Source organism: Ascaphus truei, chromosome 15 (assembly GCF_040206685.1).
Source record: "Ascaphus truei isolate aAscTru1 chromosome 15, aAscTru1.hap1, whole genome shotgun sequence".
Lineage (NCBI taxonomy): Eukaryota > Metazoa > Chordata > Amphibia > Anura > Ascaphidae > Ascaphus > Ascaphus truei.
In genome coordinates, this window is record NC_134497.1 from 19,216,850 (window position 1) to 19,235,049 (window position 18,200).

Consider the following 18,200-nt stretch of genomic DNA (forward strand, 5'->3'; position numbering starts at 1 on the left):
CCTGTCCTATCCCATCACAGTGTGACAAGGACAGAGGGGACCTACGCTAGTATCAGAGAGCCTGTCCCTCCCACCACAGTGTGACAAGGACAGAGGGGACCTACGCTAGTATCAGAGCCTGTCCCTCCCATCACAAGGTGACAAGGACAGAGGGGACCTACGCTAGTATCAGAGCCTGTCCCTCCCATCACAAGGTGACAAGGACAGAGGGGACCTACGCTAGTATCAGAGCCTGTCCCTCCCATCACAGTGTGACAAGGACAGAGGGGACCTACGCTAGTATCAGAGAGCCTGTCCCTCCCATCACAATGTGACAAGGACAGAGGGGACCTACGCTAGTATCAGAGCCTGTCCTATCCCATCACAGTGTGACAAGGACAGAGGGGACCTACGCTAGTATCAGAGCCTGTCCCTCCCATCACAGTGTGACAAGGACAGAGGGGACGTACGCTAGTATCAGAGCCTGTCCCTCCCATCACAGTGTGACAAGGACAGAGGGGACCTACGCTAGTATCAGAGCCTGTCCCTCCCATCACAGTGTGACAAGGACAGAGGGGACCTACGCTAGTATCAGAGAGCCTGTCCTATCCCATCATAGTGTGACAAGGACAGAGGGGACCTACGCTAGTATCAGAGCCTGTCCCTCCCATCACAGTGTGACAAGGACAGAGGGGACCTACGCTAGTATCAGAGCCTGTCCCTCCCATCCCAGTGTAACAAGGACAGAGGGGACCTACGCTAGTATCAGAGCCTGTCCCTCCCATCACAGTGTGACAAGGACAGAGGGGACCTACGCTAGTATCAGAGCCTGTCCCTCCCATCACAGGGTGACAAGGACAGAGGGGACCTACGCTAGTATCAGAGCCTGTCCCTCCCATCACAGAGTGACAAGGACAGAGGGGACCTACGCTAGTATCAGAGCCTGTCCCTCCCATCACAGGGTGACAAGGACAGAGGGGACCTACGCTAGTATCAGAGCCTGTCCCTCCCATCACAGGGTGACAAGGACAGAGGGGACCTACGCTAGTATCAGAGCCTGTCCTATCCCATCACAGGGTGACAAGGACAGAGGGGACCTACGCTAGTATCAGAGAGCCTGTCCTATCCCATCACAGTGTGACAAGGACAGAGGGGACCTACGCTAGTATCAGAGCCTGTCCCTCCCATCGCAGGGTGACAAGGACAGAGGGGACCTACGTTAGTATCAGAGCCTGTCCCTCCCATCACAGTGTGACAAGGACAGAGGGGACCTACGCTAGTATCAGAGCCTGTCCTATCCCATCACAGTGTGACAAGGACAGAGGGGACCTACGCTAGTATCAGAGCCTGTCCTATCCCATCACAGTGTGACAAGGACAGAGGGGACCTACGCTAGTATCAGAGAGCCTGTCCCTCCCACCACAGTGTGACAAGGACTGAGGGGACCTACGCTAGTATCAGAGCCTGTCCCTCCCATCACAAGGTGACAAGGACAGAGGGGACCTACGCTAGTATCAGAGCCTGTCCCTCCCATCACAAGGTGACAAGGACAGAGGGGACCTACGCTAGTATCAGAGCCTGTCCCTCCCATCACAGTGTGACAAGGACAGAGGGGACCTACGCTAGTATCAGAGCCTGTCCTATCCCATCACAGGGTGACAAGGACAGAGGGGACCTACGCTAGTATCAGAGCCTGTCCTATCCCATCACAGTGTGACAAGGACAGAGGGGACCTACGCTAGTATCAGAGAGCCTGTCCCTCCCACCACAGTGTGACAAGGACAGAGGGGACCTACGCTAGTATCAGAGCCTGTCCCTCCCATCACAAGGTGACAAGGACAGAGGGGACCTACGCTAGTATCAGAGCCTGTCCCTCCCATCACAAGGTGACAAGGACAGAGGGGACCTACGCTAGTATCAGAGCCTGTCCCTCCCATCACAGTGTGACAAGGACAGAGGGGACCTACGCTAGTATCAGAGAGCCTGTCCCTCCCATCACAATGTGACAAGGACAGAGGGGACCTACGCTAGTATCAGAGCCTGTCCTATCCCATCACAGTGTGACAAGGACAGAGGGGACCTACGCTAGTATCAGAGCCTGTCCCTCCCATCACAGTGTGACAAGGACAGAGGGGACGTACGCTAGTATCAGAGCCTGTCCCTCCCATCACAGTGTGACAAGGACAGAGGGGACCTACGCTAGTATCAGAGCCTGTCCCTCCCATCACAGTGTGACAAGGACAGAGGGGACCTACGCTAGTATCAGAGAGCCTGTCCTATCCCATCATAGTGTGACAAGGACAGAGGGGACCTACGCTAGTATCAGAGCCTGTCCCTCCCATCACAGTGTGACAAGGACAGAGGGGACCTACGCTAGTATCAGAGCCTGTCCCTCCCATCCCAGTGTAACAAGGACAGAGGGGACCTACGCTAGTATCAGAGCCTGTCCCTCCCATCACAGTGTGACAAGGACAGAGGGGACCTACGCTAGTATCAGAGCCTGTCCTATCCCATCACAGTGTGACAAGGACAGAGGGGACCTACGCTAGTATCAGAGCCTGTCCCTCCCATCACAGGGTGACAAGGACAGAGGGGACCTACGCTAGTATCAGAGCCTGTCCCTCCCATCACAGGGTGACAAGGACAGAGGGGACCTACGCTAGTATCAGAGCCTGTCCTATCCCATCACAGGGTGACAAGGACAGAGGGGACCTACGCTAGTATCAGAGAGCCTGTCCTATCCCATCACAGTGTGACAAGGACAGAGGGGACCTACGCTAGTATCAGAGCCTGTCCTATCCCATCACAGGGTGACAAGGACAGAGGGGACCTACGCTAGTATCAGAGAGCCTGTCCTATCCCATCACAGTGTGACAAGGACAGAGGGGACCTACGCTAGTATCAGAGCCTGTCCCTCCCATCGCAGGGTGACAAGGACAGAGGGGACCTACGTTAGTATCAGAGCCTGTCCCTCCCATCACAGTGTGACAAGGACAGAGGGGACCTACGCTAGTATCAGAGCCTGTCCTATCCCATCACAGTGTGACAAGGACAGAGGGGACCTACGCTAGTATCAGAGCCTGTCCTATCCCATCACAGTGTGACAAGGACAGAGGGGACCTACGCTAGTATCAGAGAGCCTGTCCCTCCCACCACAGTGTGACAAGGACTGAGGGGACCTACGCTAGTATCAGAGCCTGTCCCTCCCATCACAAGGTGACAAGGACAGAGGGGACCTACGCTAGTATCAGAGCCTGTCCCTCCCATCACAAGGTGACAAGGACAGAGGGGACCTACGCTAGTATCAGAGCCTGTCCCTCCCATCACAGTGTGACAAGGACAGAGGGGACCTACGCTAGTATCAGAGAGCCTGTCCCTCCCATCACAATGTGACAAGGACAGAGGGGACCTACGCTAGTATCAGAGCCTGTCCTATCCCATCACAGTGTGACAAGGACAGAGGGGACCTACGCTAGTATCAGAGCCTGTCCCTCCCATCACAGTGTGACAAGGACAGAGGGGACGTACGCTAGTATCAGAGCCTGTCCCTCCCATCACAGTGTGACAAGGACAGAGGGGACCTACGCTAGTATCAGAGCCTGTCCCTCCCATCACAGTGTGACAAGGACAGAGGGGACCTACGCTAGTATCAGAGAGCCTGTCCTATCCCATCATAGTGTGACAAGGACAGAGGGGACCTACGCTAGTATCAGAGCCTGTCCCTCCCATCACAGTGTGACAAGGACAGAGGGGACCTACGCTAGTATCAGAGCCTGTCCCTCCCATCCCAGTGTAACAAGGACAGAGGGGACCTACGCTAGTATCAGAGCCTGTCCCTCCCATCACAGTGTGACAAGGACAGAGGGGACCTACGCTAGTATCAGAGCCTGTCCCTCCCATCACAGGGTGACAAGGACAGAGGGGACCTACGCTAGTATCAGAGCCTGTCCCTCCCATCACAGAGTGACAAGGACAGAGGGGACCTACGCTAGTATCAGAGCCTGTCCCTCCCATCACAGGGTGACAAGGACAGAGGGGACGTACGCTAGTATCAGAGCCTGTCCCTCCCATCACAGGGTGACAAGGACAGAGGGGACCTACGCTAGTATCAGAGCCTGTCCTATCCCATCACAGGGTGACAAGGACAGAGGGGACCTACGCTAGTATCAGAGAGCCTGTCCTATCCCATCACAGTCTGACAAGGACAGAGGGGACCTACGCTAGTATCAGAGCCTGTCCCTCCCATCGCAGGGTGACAAGGACAGAGGGGACCTACGCTAGTATCAGAGCCTGTCCCTCCCATCACAGAGTGACAAGGACAGAGGGGACCTACGCTAGTATCAGAGCCTGTCCCTCCCATCACAGGGTGACAAGGACAGAGGGGACCTACGCTAGTATCAGAGCCTGTCCCTCCCATCACAGGGTGACAAGGACAGAGGGGACCTACGCTAGTATCAGAGCCTGTCCTATCCCATCACAGGGTGACAAGGACAGAGGGGACCTACGCTAGTATCAGAGAGCCTGTCCTATCCCATCACAGTGTGACAAGGACAGAGGGGACCTACGCTAGTATCAGAGCCTGTCCCTCCCATCGCAGGGTGACAAGGACAGAGGGGACGTACGCTAGTATCAGAGCCTGTCCCTCCCATCACAGTGTGACAAGGACAGAGGGGACCTACGCTAGTATCAGAGCCTGTCCCTCCCATCACAGTGTGACAAGGACAGAGGGGACCTACGCTAGTATCAGAGCCTGTCCTATCCCATCACAGTGTGACAAGGACAGAGGGGACCTACGCTAGTATCAGAGAGCCTGTCCCTCCCATCACAGGGTGACAAGGACAGAGGGGACCTACGCTAGTATCAGAGCCTGTCCCTCCCATCACAGGGTGACAAGGACAGAGGGGACCTACGCTAGTATCAGAGCCTGTCCCTCCCATCACAAGGTGACAAGGACAGAGGGGACCTACGCTAGTATCAGAGAGCCTGTCCCTCCCATCACAGGGTGACAAGGACAGAGGGGACCTTCGCTAGTATCAGAGCCTGTCCTATCCCATCACAGTGTGACAAGGACAGAGGGGACCTACGCTAGTATCAGAGAGCCTGTCCTATCCCATCACAGTGTGACAAGGACAGAGGGGACCTACGCTAGTATCAGAGCCTGTCCTATCCCATCACAGTGTGACAAGGACAGAGGGGACCTACGCTAGTATCAGAGCCTGTCCCTCCCATCCCAGTGTAACAAGGACAGAGGGGACCTACGCTAGTATCAGAGCCTGTCCCTCCCATCACAGGGTGACAAGGACAGAGGGGACCTACGCTAGTATCAGAGCCTGTCCTATCCCATCACAGTGTGACAAGGACAGAGGGGACCTACGCTAGTATCAGAGAGCCTGTCCCTCCCATCACAGGGTGACAAGGACAGGGGGGACCTACGCTAGTATCAGAGCCTGTCCTATCCCATCACAGGGTGACAAGGACAGAGGGGACCTACGCTAGTATCAGAGAACCTGTCCTATCCCATCACAGTGTGACAAGGACAGAGGGGACCTACGCTAGTATCAGAGCCTGTCCCTCCCATCACAGGGTGACAAGGACACGGGGGACCTACGCTAGTATCAGAGCCTGTCCCTCCCATCACAGGGTGACAAGGACAGAGGGGACCTATGCTAGTATCAGAGAGCCTGTCCTATCCCATCACAGTGTGACAAGGACAGAGGGGACCTACGCTAGTATCAGAGCCTGTCCCTCCCATCACAGTGTGACAAGGACAGAGGGGACCTACGCTCGTATCAGAGCCTGTCCCTCCCATCACAGTGTGACAAGGACAGAAGGGACCTACGCTAGTATCAGAGCCTGTCCCTCCCATCACAGGGTGACAAGGACAGAGGGGACCTACGCTAGTATCAGAGCCTGTCCCTCCCATCACAGTGTGACAAGGACAGAGGGGACCTACGCTAGTATCAGAGCCTGTCCCTCCCATCACAGGGTGACAAGGACAGAGGGGACCTACGCTAGTATCAGAGCCTGTCCCTCCCATCACAGTGTGACAAGGACAGAGGGGACGTACGCTAGTATCAGGGAGCCTGTCCCTCCCATCACAGGGTGACAAGGACAGAGGGGACCTACGCTAGTATCAGAGAGCCTGTCCCTCCCATCACAGGGTGACAAGGACAGAGGGGAACTACGCTAGTATCAGAGCCTGTCCCTCCCAGCACAGGGTGACAAGGACAGAGGGGACCTACGCTAGTATCAGAAAGCCTGTCCCTCCCATCACAGGGTGACAAGGACAGAGGGGACCTACGCTAGTATCAGAGAGCCTGTCCCTCCCATCACAGTGTGACAAGGACAGAGGGGACCTACGCTAGTATCAGAGCCTGTCCCTCCCATCACAGGGTGACAAGGACAGAGGGGACCTACGCTAGTATCAGAGCCTGTCCCTCCCATTACAGGGTGACAAGGACACGGGGGACCTACGCTAGTATCAGAGCCTGTCCCTCCCATCACAGGGTGACAAGGACAGAGGGGACCTACGCTAGTATCAGAGCCTGTCCCTCCCATCACAGGGTGACAAGGACAGACGGGACCTATGCTAGTATCAGAGAGCCTGTCCTATCCCATCACAGTGTGACAAGGACAGAGGGGACCTACGCTAGTATCAGAGCCTGTCCCTCCCATCACAGTGTGACAAGGACAGAAGGGACCTACGCTAGTATCAGAGGGCCTGTCCTATCCCAGCACAGTGTGACAAGGACAGAGGGGACCTACGCTAGTATCAGAGCCTGTCCCTCCCATCACAGGGTGACAAGGACAGAGGGGACCTACGCTAGTATCAGAGCCTGTCCCTCCCATTACAGGGTGACAAGGACACGGGGGACCTACGCTAGTATCAGAGCCTGTCCCTCCCATCACAGGGTGACAAGGACAGACGGGACCTATGCTAGTATCAGAGAGCCTGTCCTATCCCATCACAGTGTGACAAGGACAGAGGGGACCTACGCTAGTATCAGAGCCTGTCCTATCCCATCACAGTGTGATAAGGACAGAGGGGACCTACGCTAGTATCAGAGCCTGTCCCTCCCATCACAGGGTGACAAGGACAGAGGGGACCTACGCTAGTATCAGAGCCTGTCCCTCCCATCACAGGATGACAAGGACAGAGGGGACCTATGCTAGTATCAGAGCCTGTCCTATCCCATCACAGTGTGACAAGGACAGAGGGGACGTACGCTAGTATCAGAGCCTGTCCCTCCCATCACAGGGTGACAAGGACAGAGGGGACCTACGCTAGTATCAGAGCCTGTCCCTCCCAGCACAGGGTGACAAGGACAGAGGGGACCTACGCTAGTATCAGAGCCTGTCCCTCCCATCACAGTGTGACAAGGACAGAGGGGACCTACGCTAGTATCAGAGCCTGTCCTATCCCAGCACAGTGTGACAAGGACAGAGGGGACCTACGCTAGTATCAGAGCCTGTCCTATCCCATCACAGTGTGACAAGGACAGAGGGGACCTACGCTAGTATCAGAGCCTGTCCCTCCCATTACAGGGTGACAAGGACACGGGGGACCTACGCTAGTATCAGAGCCTGTCCCTCCCATCACAGGGTGACAAGGACAGACGGGACCTATGCTAGTATCAGAGAGCCTGTCCTATCCCATCACAGTGTGACAAGGACAGAGGGGACCTACGCTAGTATCAGAGCCTGTCCCTCCCATCACAGTGTGACAAGGACAGAGGGGACCTACGCTAGTATCAGAGAGCCTGTCCTATCCCAGCACAGTGTGACAAGGACAGAGGGGACCTACGCTAGTATCAGAGCCTGTCCCTCCCATCACAGTGTGACAAGGACAGAGGGGACCTACGCTAGTATCAGAGAGCCTGTCCCTCCCATCACAGGGTGACAAGGACAGAGGGGACGTACGCTAGTATCAGAGCCTGTCCCTCCCATCACAGTGTGACAAGGACAGAGGGGACCTACGCTAGTATCAGAGCCTGTCCCTCCCATCACAGGGTGACAAGGACAGAGGGGACCTACGCTAGTATCAGAGCCTGTCCCTCCCATCACAGTGTGACAAGGACAGAGGGGACCTACGCTAGTATCAGAGAGCCTGTCCCTCCCATCACAGGGTGACAAGGACAGGGGGGACCTACGCTAGTATCAGAGCCTGTCCCTCCCATCACAGGGTGACAAGGACAGAGGGGACCTACGCTAGTATCAGAGCCTGTCCCTCCCATCACAGTGTGACAAGGACAGAGGGGACCTACGCTAGTATCAGAGCCTGTCCTATCCCATCACAGTGTGACAAGGACAGAGGGGACCTACGCTAGTATCAGAGCCTGTCCCTCCCATCACAGGGTGACAAGGACAGAGGGGACCTACGCTAGTATCAGAGCCTGTCCCTCCCATCACAGGGTGTCAAGGACAGAGGGGACCTACGCTAGTATCAGAGCCTGTCCCTCCCATCACAGGGTGACAAGGACAGAGGGGACCTACGCTAATATCAGAGCCTGTCCCTCCCATCACAGTGTGACAAGGACAGAGGGGACCTACGCTAGTATCAGAGCCTGTCCTATCCCATCACAGTGTGACAAGGACAGAGGGGACCTACGCTAGTATCAGAGCCTGTCCCTCCCATCACAGGGTGACAAGGACAGAGGGGACCTACGCTAGTATCAGAGCCTGTCCCTCCCATCACAGGGTGACAAGGACAGAGGGGACCTACGCTAGTATCAGAGAGCCTGTCCTATCCCAGCACAGTGTGACAAGGACAGAGGGGACCTACGCTAGTATCAGAGCCTGTCCCTCCCATCACAGGGTGACAAGGACAGAGGGGACCTACGCTAGTATCAGAGCCTGTCCCTCCCATTACAGGGTGACAAGGACACGGGGGACCTACGCTAGTATCAGAGCCTGTCCCTCCCATCACAGGGTGACAAGGACAGACGGGACCTATGCTAGTATCAGAGAGCCTGTCCTATCCCATCACAGTGTGACAAGGACAGAGGGGACCTACGCTAGTATCAGAGCCTGTCCCTCCCATCACAGGCTGACAAGGACAGAGGGGACCTACGCTAGTATCAGAGCCTGTCCCTCCCATCACAGGATGACAAGGACAGAGGGGACCTATGCTAGTATCAGAGCCTGTCCCTCCCATCACAGTGTGACAAGGACAGAGGGGACGTACGCTAGTATCAGAGCCTGTCCCTCCCATCACAGGGTGACAAGGACAGAGGGGACCTACGCTAGTATCAGAGCCTGTCCCTCCCAGCACAGGGTGACAAGGACAGAGGGGACCTACGCTAGTATCAGAGCCTGTCCCTCCCATCACAGGGTGACAAGGACAGAGGGGACCTACGCTAGTATCAGAGAGCCTGTCCTATCCCAGCACAGTGTGACAAGGACAGAGGGGACCTACGCTAGTATCAGAGCCTGTCCTATCCCATCACAGTGTGACAAGGACAGAGGGGACCTACGCTAGTATCAGAGAGCCTGTCCCTCCCATCACAGGGTGACAAGGACAGAGGGGACGTACGCTAGTATCAGAGCCTGTCCCTCCCATCACAGTGTGACAAGGACAGAGGGGACCTACGCTAGTATCAGAGCCTGTCCCTCCCATCACAGGGTGACAAGGACAGAGGGGACCTACGCTAGTATCAGAGCCTGTCCCTCCCATCACAGTGTGACAAGGACAGAGGGGACCTACGCTAGTATCAGAGAGCCTGTCCCTCCCATCACAGTGTGTCAAGGACAGAGGGGACCTACGCTAGTATCAGAGCCTGTCCCTCCCATCACAGGGTGACAAAGACAGAGGGGACCTACGCTAGTATCAGAGCCTGTCCCTCCCATCACAGTGTGACAAGGACAGAGGGGACCTACGCTAGTATCAGAGCCTGTCCTATCCCATCACAGTGTGACAAGGACAGAGGGGACCTACGCTAGTATCAGAGCCTGTCCCTCCCATCACAGGGTGACAAGGACAGAGGGGACCTACGCTAGTATCAGAGCCTGTCCCTCCCATCACAGGGTGACAAGGACAGAGGGGACCTACGCTAGTATCAGAGAGCCTGTCCTATGCCATCACAGTGTGACAAGGACAGAGGGGACCTACGCTAGTATCAGAGCCTGTCCCTCCCATCACAGTGTGACAAGGACAGAGGGGACCTACGCTAGTATCAGAGCCTGTCCCTCCCATCACAGTGTGACAAGGACAGAGGGGACCTACGCTAGTATCAGAGAGCCTGTCCCTCCCATCACAGTGTGACAAGGACAGAGGGGACCTACGCTAGTATCAGAGCCTGTCCCTCCCATCACAGGGTGACAAGGACAGAGGGGACCTACGCTAGTATCAGAGCCTGTCCCTCCCATCACAGGGTGACAAGGACAGAGGGGACCTACGCTAGTATCAGAGAGCCTGTCCTATGCCATCACAGTGTGACAAGGACAGAGGGGACCTACGCTAGTATCAGAGCCTGTCCCTCCCATCACAGTGTGACAAGGACAGAGGGGACCTACGCTAGTATCAGAGCCTGTCCCTCCCATCACAGGGTGACAAGGACAGAGGGGACGTACGCTAGTATCAGAGCCTGTCCTATCCCATCACAGGGTGACAAGGACAGAGGGGACCTACGCTAGTATCAGAGCCTGTCCTATCCCATCACAGGGTGACAAGGACAGAAGTTTCAGAAAGCCTCTCCGTCACAGGCCAGGGTGACGAGGACAGAAGAGACCTATGGCTAGGGTGACCATTTTTCTCCCCGCAAATGCCGGGATAAATGTCACGGAAGGCGAGCGCTCGAAAAAGTCGGGACAGAGCCCTAAAAATGGGTCTGTCCCGGCTAAACCGGGACATCTGGTCACCCTACCTATGTCCCATCTAGCTTGTCCCACTCACCACAGGGGGAATCGGGGGCTGGAACGCTTCTCTGGTGTCCCGGTGTAGTAGCTGTCCTGAGGCTGTCTCTTTGGTATCAGACATGGGAGGCCGGAGCTCCAGGCTGCTCCGTCACTGACCGTGTCCTGCCCTCTTCCCAGGTGACCCTGACCCCATCCTGCGGTGCATCGTGTCCGGGTTCTTTGCCAATGCGGCCAAGCTGCATTCTACTGGAGTGTACAGGTACCTGGAGGGCAGAGGGAGGTCTCCTGGGGGCCCGGCAGTGGCCGAGGCCGGGTCCCAGCGCTGGTTAATTAGGGATACACACCAGAGGCGGGACTACCATATATCCAGCACCTGGGCCCACCACCTTTAGGCCGCGCTTGTAGCGGCGCGACGGCGACGCCAGGCTGCGGTCGCCGGAAAAATCAAATTGAGATGACTTCCAGCGATCGCGACCGCGCCGTCGCTCCGTCACGCCGCACTTACTATAAGCGCACAACGGCGACAATGCATTTGTTTTGGCTCGCTGTTGCCGTCGCCGGCACTATAAGCGCAGCGTTTGGGGCCCACCACCTATAGGGGCCCATTCTCCACGGGCTAGAACAGCGTTCTGGCATTTCCAAAGACTCCCCCCCCCCCCATGCCTCGCCTCCCCCCCCCTCTCCCGCCTCCCCCCCCCCTCTCCCGCCTCCCCCTCCTCCCCCCTAGGGCCCTACCTGTGGTGAGGCGGAGGGAGCCCACTCAGGCGGTCCTAACACGGAGGTCTGGCCCAACTTTCACAATCGCTACCCGGGTGGGCGCTCTCCGTCGCTGACGCATAAGGACACGCCCCAACAGTGACCAGTCCCGCCCCTTATACTCAACTCTTTACTTAAGTGAAGCTGATTGACACAGCCACGCAGCCGCCCCCAACCCCCCTGCTGTGCCAGTACTGACCCCTCCCTCACACCCAGCACCCCCACCCGTGCCTGCACTGACCCCTCCCTCACACCCAGCACCCCCAACGGTGCCTGCACTGACCCCTCCCTCACACCCAGCCCCCCTGCTGTGCCTGCACTGACCCCTCCCTCACACCCAGCCCCCCCTGCTGTGCCAGTACTGACCCCTCCCTCACACCCAGCCCCCCCTGCTGTGCCAGCACTGACTCCTCCCTCACACCCAGGCCCCCCTTCTGTGCCTGCACTGACCCCTCCCTCACACCCAGGCCCCCCAACGGTGCCTGCACTGACCCCTCCCTCACACCCAGGCCCCCTGCTGTGCCAGCACTGACCCCTCCCTCACACCCAGCACCCCCAACCGTACCTGCACTGACCCCTCCCTCACACCCAGCCCCCCCTGCTGTGCCTGCACTGACTCCTCCCTCACACCCAGCCCCCCTGCTGTGCCAGCACTGACTCCTCCCTCACACCCAGCCCCCCCTGCTGTGCCAGCACTGACTCCTCCCTCACACCCAGCCCCCCCTGCTGTGCCAGCACTGACTCCTCCCTCACACCCAGCCCCCCCAACCGTGCCTGCACTGACCCCTCCCTCACACCCAGCCCCCCTGCTGTGCCTGCACTGACTCCTCCCTCACACCCAGGCCCCCTGCTGTGCCAGCACTGACTCCTCCCTCACACCCAGCCCCCCCAACCGTGCCTGCACTGACCCCTCCCTCACACCCAGCCCCCCTGCTGTGCCTGCACTGACCCCTCCCTCACACCCAGCCCCCCCTGCTGTGCCTGCACTGACTCCTCCCTCACACCCAGCCCCCCCTGCTGTGCCAGCACTGACTCCTCCCTCACACCCAGCCCCCCTGCTGTGCCAGCACTGACCCCTCCCTCTCACCCAGCCCCCCCCTTCTGTGCCAGCACTGACCCCTCCCTCACACCCAGCCCCCCCTTCTGTGCCTGCACTGACCCCTCCCTTACACCCAGCCCCCCCTGCTGTGCCTGCACTGACCCCTCCCTCACACCCAGTCCCCCCTGCTGTGCCTGCACTGACCCCTCCCTCACACCCAGCCCCCCCTTCAGCCCTGCACTGACCCCTCCCTCACACCCAGCCCCCCCTGCTGTGCCTGCACTGACCCCTCCCTCACACCCAGCCCCCCCTCCTGTGCCAGCACTGACCCCTCCCTCACACCCAGCCCCCCCTCCTGTGCCTGCACTGACCCCTCCCTCTCACCCAGCCCCCCTGCTGTTCCTGCACTGACCCCTCCCTCACACCCAGCCCCCCCTCCTGTGCCTGCACTGACCCCTCCCTCACACCCAGCCCCCCCTCCTGTGCCAGCACTGACCCCTCCCTCACACCCAGCCCCCCCTTCTGTGCCTGCACTGACCCCACCCCCACACCCAGGCCCCCTGCTGTGCCAGCACTGACCCCTCCCTCTCTCCCAGCCCCCCCTCCGGTGCATGCGCTGACCCCTCCCTCACACCCAGCCCCCCCTTCTGTGCCAGCACTGACCCCTCCCTCTAACCCAGCCCCCCTGCTGTTCCTGCACTGACCCCTCCCTCACACCCAGCCCCCCTCCTGTGCCTGCACCGACCCCTCCCTCACACCCAGCCCCCCCTCCTGTGCCTGCACTAACCCCTCCCTCACACCCAGCCCCCCTGCTGTTCCTGCACTGACCCCTCCCTCACACCCAGCCCCCCTCCTGTGCCTGCACCGACCCCTCCCTCACACCCAGCCCCCCTCCTGTGCCTGCACTGACCCCTCCCTCACACCCAGCCCCCCCTCCTGTGCCTGCACTGACCCCTCCCACACACACAGCCCCCCCTCCTGTGCCTGCACTGACCCCTCCCTCACACCCAGCCCCCCCTCCCACACACCCAGCCCCCCCATCCCACACACCCAGCCCCCCCTCCTGTGCCTGCACTGACCCCTCCCTCACACCCAGCCCCCCTGCTGTTCCTGCACTGACCCCTCCCTCACACCCAGCCCCCCCTCCCACACACCCAGCCCCCCCATCCCACACACCCAGCCCCCCCTCCCACACACCCAGCCCCCCCATCCCACACACCCAGCCCCCCCTCCTGTCCCTGCACTGACCCCTCCCTCACACCCAGCCCCCCCTGCTGTGCCTGCACTGACCCTTCCCTCACACCCAGCCCCCCCTCCTGTGCCAGCACTGACCCCTCCCTCACACCCAGCCCCCCCTCCTGTGCCAGCACTGACCCCTCCCTCACACCCAGCCCCGCCTCCTGTGCCTGCACTGACCCCTCCCTCACACCCAGCCCCCCCTCCTGTGCCTGCACTGACCCCTCCCTCACACCCAGCCCCCCTGCTGTGCCTGCACTGACCCCTCCCTCACTCCCACGCCCCCTGCTGTGCCTGCACTGACCCCTCCCTCTCACCCAGCCCCCCTGCTGTTCCTGCACTGACCCCTCCCTCACACCCAGCCCCCCCTCCTGTGCCTGCACTGATCCCTCCCTCACACCCAGGCCCCCTGCTGTGCCAGCACTGACCCCTCCCTCACACCCAGCCCCCCCTCCTGTGCCAGCACTGACCCCTCCCTCACACCCAGCCCCGCCTCCTGTGCCTGCACTGACCCCTCCCTCACACCCAGCCCCCCCTCCTGTGCCTGCACTGACCCCTCCCTCACACCCAGCCCCCCTGCTGTGCCTGCACTGACCCCTCCCTCACTCCCACGCCCCCTGCTGTGCCTGCACTGACCCCTCCCTCTCACCCAGCCCCCCCTGCTGTGCCAGTACTGACCCCTCCCTCACACCCAGCCCCCCCTGCTGTGCCAGCACTGACTCCTCCCTCACACCCAGCCCCCCCAACCGTACCTGCACTGACCCCTCCCTCACACCCAGCCCCCCTGCTGTGCCTGCACTGACTCCTCCCTCACACCCAGGCCCCCTGCTGTGCCAGCACTGACTCCTCCCTCACACCCAGCCCCCCCAACCGTGCCTGCACTGACCCCTCCCTCACACCCAGCCCCCCTGCTGTGCCTGCACTGACTCCTCCCTCACACCCAGGCCCCCTGCTGTGCCAGCACTGACTCCTCCCTCACACCCAGCCCCCCCAACCGTGCCTGCACTGACCCCTCCCTCACACCCAGCCCCCCTGCTGTGCCTGCACTGACCCCTCCCTCACACCCAGCCCCCCCTGCTGTGCCTGCACTGACTCCTCCCTCACACCCAGCCCCCCCTGCTGTGCCAGGTCTGACTCCTCCCTCACACCCAGCCCCCCCAACCGTGCCTGCACTGACCCCTCCCTCACACCCAGCCCCCCTGCTGTGCCTGCACTGACCCCTCCCTCACACCCAGCCCCCCTGCTGTGCCTGCACTGACTCCTCCCTCACACCCAGGCCCCCTGCTGTGCCTGCACTGACCCCTCCCTCACACCCAGCCCCCCTGCTGTGCCAGGTCTGACTCCTCCCTCACACCCAGCCCCCCCAACCGTGCCTGCACTGACCCCTCCCTCACACCCAGCCCCCCCTCCTGTGCCTGCACTGATCCCTCCCTCACACCCAGGCCCCCTGCTGTGCCTGCACTGACCCCTCCCTCACACCCAGCCCCCCCTGCTGTGCCTGCACTGACTCCTCCCTCACACCCAGCCCCCCTGCTGTGCCTGCACTGACCCCTCCCTCACACCCAGCCCCCCTGCTGTGCCTGCACTGACCCCTCCCTCACACCCAGCCCCCCTGCTGTGCCTGCACTGACCCCTCCCTCACACCCAGCCCCCCTGCTGTGCCAGGTCTGACTCCTCCCTCACACCCAGCCCCCCCAACCGTGCCTGCACTGACCCCTCCCTCACACCCAGCCCCCCTGCTGTGCCTGCACTGACTCCTCCCTCACACCCAGCCCCCCTGCTGTGCCTGCACTGACCCCTCCCTCACACCCAGCCCCCCTGCTGTGCCTGCACTGACTCCTCCCTCACACCCAGGCCCCCTGCTGTGCCAGCACTGACTCCTCCCTCACACCCAGCCCCCCCAACCGTGCCTGCACTGACCCCTCCCTCACACCCAGCCCCCCTGCTGTGCCTGCACTGACCCCTCCCTCACACCCAGCCCCCCCTGCTGTGCCTGCACTGACTCCTCCCTCACACCCAGCCCCCCCTGCTGTGCCAGCACTGACTCCTCCCTCACACCCAGCCCCCCTGCTGTGCCAGCACTGACCCCTCCCTCTCACCCAGCCCCCCCCTTCTGTGCCAGCACTGACCCCTCCCTCACACCCAGCCCCCCCTTCTGTGCCTGCACTGACCCCTCCCTTACACCCAGCCCCCCCTGCTGTGCCTGCACTGACCCCTCCCTCACACCCAGTCCCCCCTGCTGTGCCTGCACTGACCCCTCCCTCACACCCAGCCCCCCCTTCAGCCCTGCACTGACCCCTCCCTCACACCCAGCCCCCCCTGCTGTGCCTGCACTGACCCCTCCCTCACACCCAGCCCCCCCTCCTGTGCCAGCACTGACCCCTCCCTCACACCCAGCCCCCCCTCCTGTGCCTGCACTGACCCCTCCCTCTCACCCAGCCCCCCTGCTGTTCCTGCACTGACCCCTCCCTCACACCCAGCCCCCCCTCCTGTGCCTGCACTGACCCCTCCCTCACACCCAGCCCCCCCTCCTGTGCCAGCACTGACCCCTCCCTCACACCCAGCCCCCCCTTCTGTGCCTGCACTGACCCCACCCCCACACCCAGGCCCCCTGCTGTGCCAGCACTGACCCCTCCCTCTCTCCCAGCCCCCCCTCCGGTGCATGCGCTGACCCCTCCCTCACACCCAGCCCCCCCTTCTGTGCCAGCACTGACCCCTCCCTCTAACCCAGCCCCCCTGCTGTTCCTGCACTGACCCCTCCCTCACACCCAGCCCCCCTCCTGTGCCTGCACCGACCCCTCCCTCACACCCAGCCCCCCCTCCTGTGCCTGCACTAACCCCTCCCTCACACCCAGCCCCCCTGCTGTTCCTGCACTGACCCCTCCCTCACACCCAGCCCCCCTCCTGTGCCTGCACCGACCCCTCCCTCACACCCAGCCCCCCTCCTGTGCCTGCACTGACCCCTCCCTCACACCCAGCCCCCCCTCCTGTGCCAGCACTGACCCCTCCCTCTCACCCAGCCCCCCCTCCTGTGCCTGCACTGACCCCTCCCACACACACAGCCCCCCCTCCTGTGCCTGCACTGACCCCTCCCTCACACCCAGCCCCCCCTCCCACACACCCAGCCCCCCCATCCCACACACCCAGCCCCCCCTCCTGTGCCTGCACTGACCCCTCCCTCACACCCAGCCCCCCTGCTGTTCCTGCACTGACCCCTCCCTCACACCCAGCCCCCCCTCCCACACACCCAGCCCCCCCATCCCACACACCCAGCCCCCCCTCCCACACACCCAGCCCCCCCATCCCACACACCCAGCCCCCCCTCCTGTCCCTGCACTGACCCCTCCCTCACACCCAGCCCCCCCTGCTGTGCCTGCACTGACCCTTCCCTCACACCCAGCCCCCCCTCCTGTGCCTGCACTGATCCCTCCCTCACACCCAGGCCCCCTGCTGTGCCAGCACTGACCCCTCCCTCACACCCAGCCCCCCCTCCTGTGCCAGCACTGACCCCTCCCTCACACCCAGCCCCGCCTCCTGTGCCTGCACTGACCCCTCCCTCACACCCAGCCCCCCCTCCTGTGCCTGCACTGACCCCTCCCTCACACCCAGCCCCCCTGCTGTGCCTGCACTGACCCCTCCCTCACTCCCACGCCCCCTGCTGTGCCTGCACTGACCCCTCCCTCTCACCCAGCCCCCCTGCTGTTCCTGCACTGACCCCTCCCTCACACCCAGCCCCCCTGCTGTGCCTGCACTGACCCCTCCCTCACACCCAGCCCCCCCCCTCCTGTGCCTGCACTGACCCCTCCCTCACACCCAGCCCCCCTGTGTTCCTGCACTGACCCCTCCCTCACACCCAGGCCCCCTGCTGTGCCTGCACTGACCCCTCCCTTACACCCAGCCCCCCCTTCTGTGCCTGCACTGACCCCTGCCTCACACCCAGCCCCCCTGCTGTGCCTGCACTGACCCCTCCCTCACACCCAGCCCCCCCTCATGTGCCTGCACTGACCCCTCCCTCACACCCAGCCCCCTCTCCTGTGCCTGCACTGACCCCTCCTTCACACCCAGCCCCCCGTCCTGTGCCAGCACTGACCCCTCCCTCACACCCAGCCCCCCCTGCTGTGCCTTCACTGACCCCTCCCTCTCACCCAGCCCCCCCTGCTGTGCAAGCACTGACCCTTCCCTCACACCCAGCCCCCACTCCTGTGCCAGCACTGACCCCTCCCTCACACCCAGCCCCGCCTCCTGTGCCAACACTGACCCCTCCCTCACACCCAGCACCCCCTGCTGTGCCAGCACTGACCCCTCCCTCTCACCCAGCCCCCCCTGCTGTGCAAGC

At 61.4% G+C, this 18,200-nt stretch overlaps 1 protein-coding gene across 1 annotated transcript in view; it reads left to right on the plus strand.

Moving 5' to 3' along the window:
- DHX35 (DEAH-box helicase 35) overlaps positions 1-18,200 on the plus strand; it is an 80,840-nt gene that overhangs the window by 44,316 nt on the left and 18,324 nt on the right. The window contains 1 exon segment of the mRNA XM_075571207.1: positions 11,011-11,092. Within this exon segment, the coding sequence (XP_075427322.1) occupies positions 11,011-11,092 (82 nt within the window).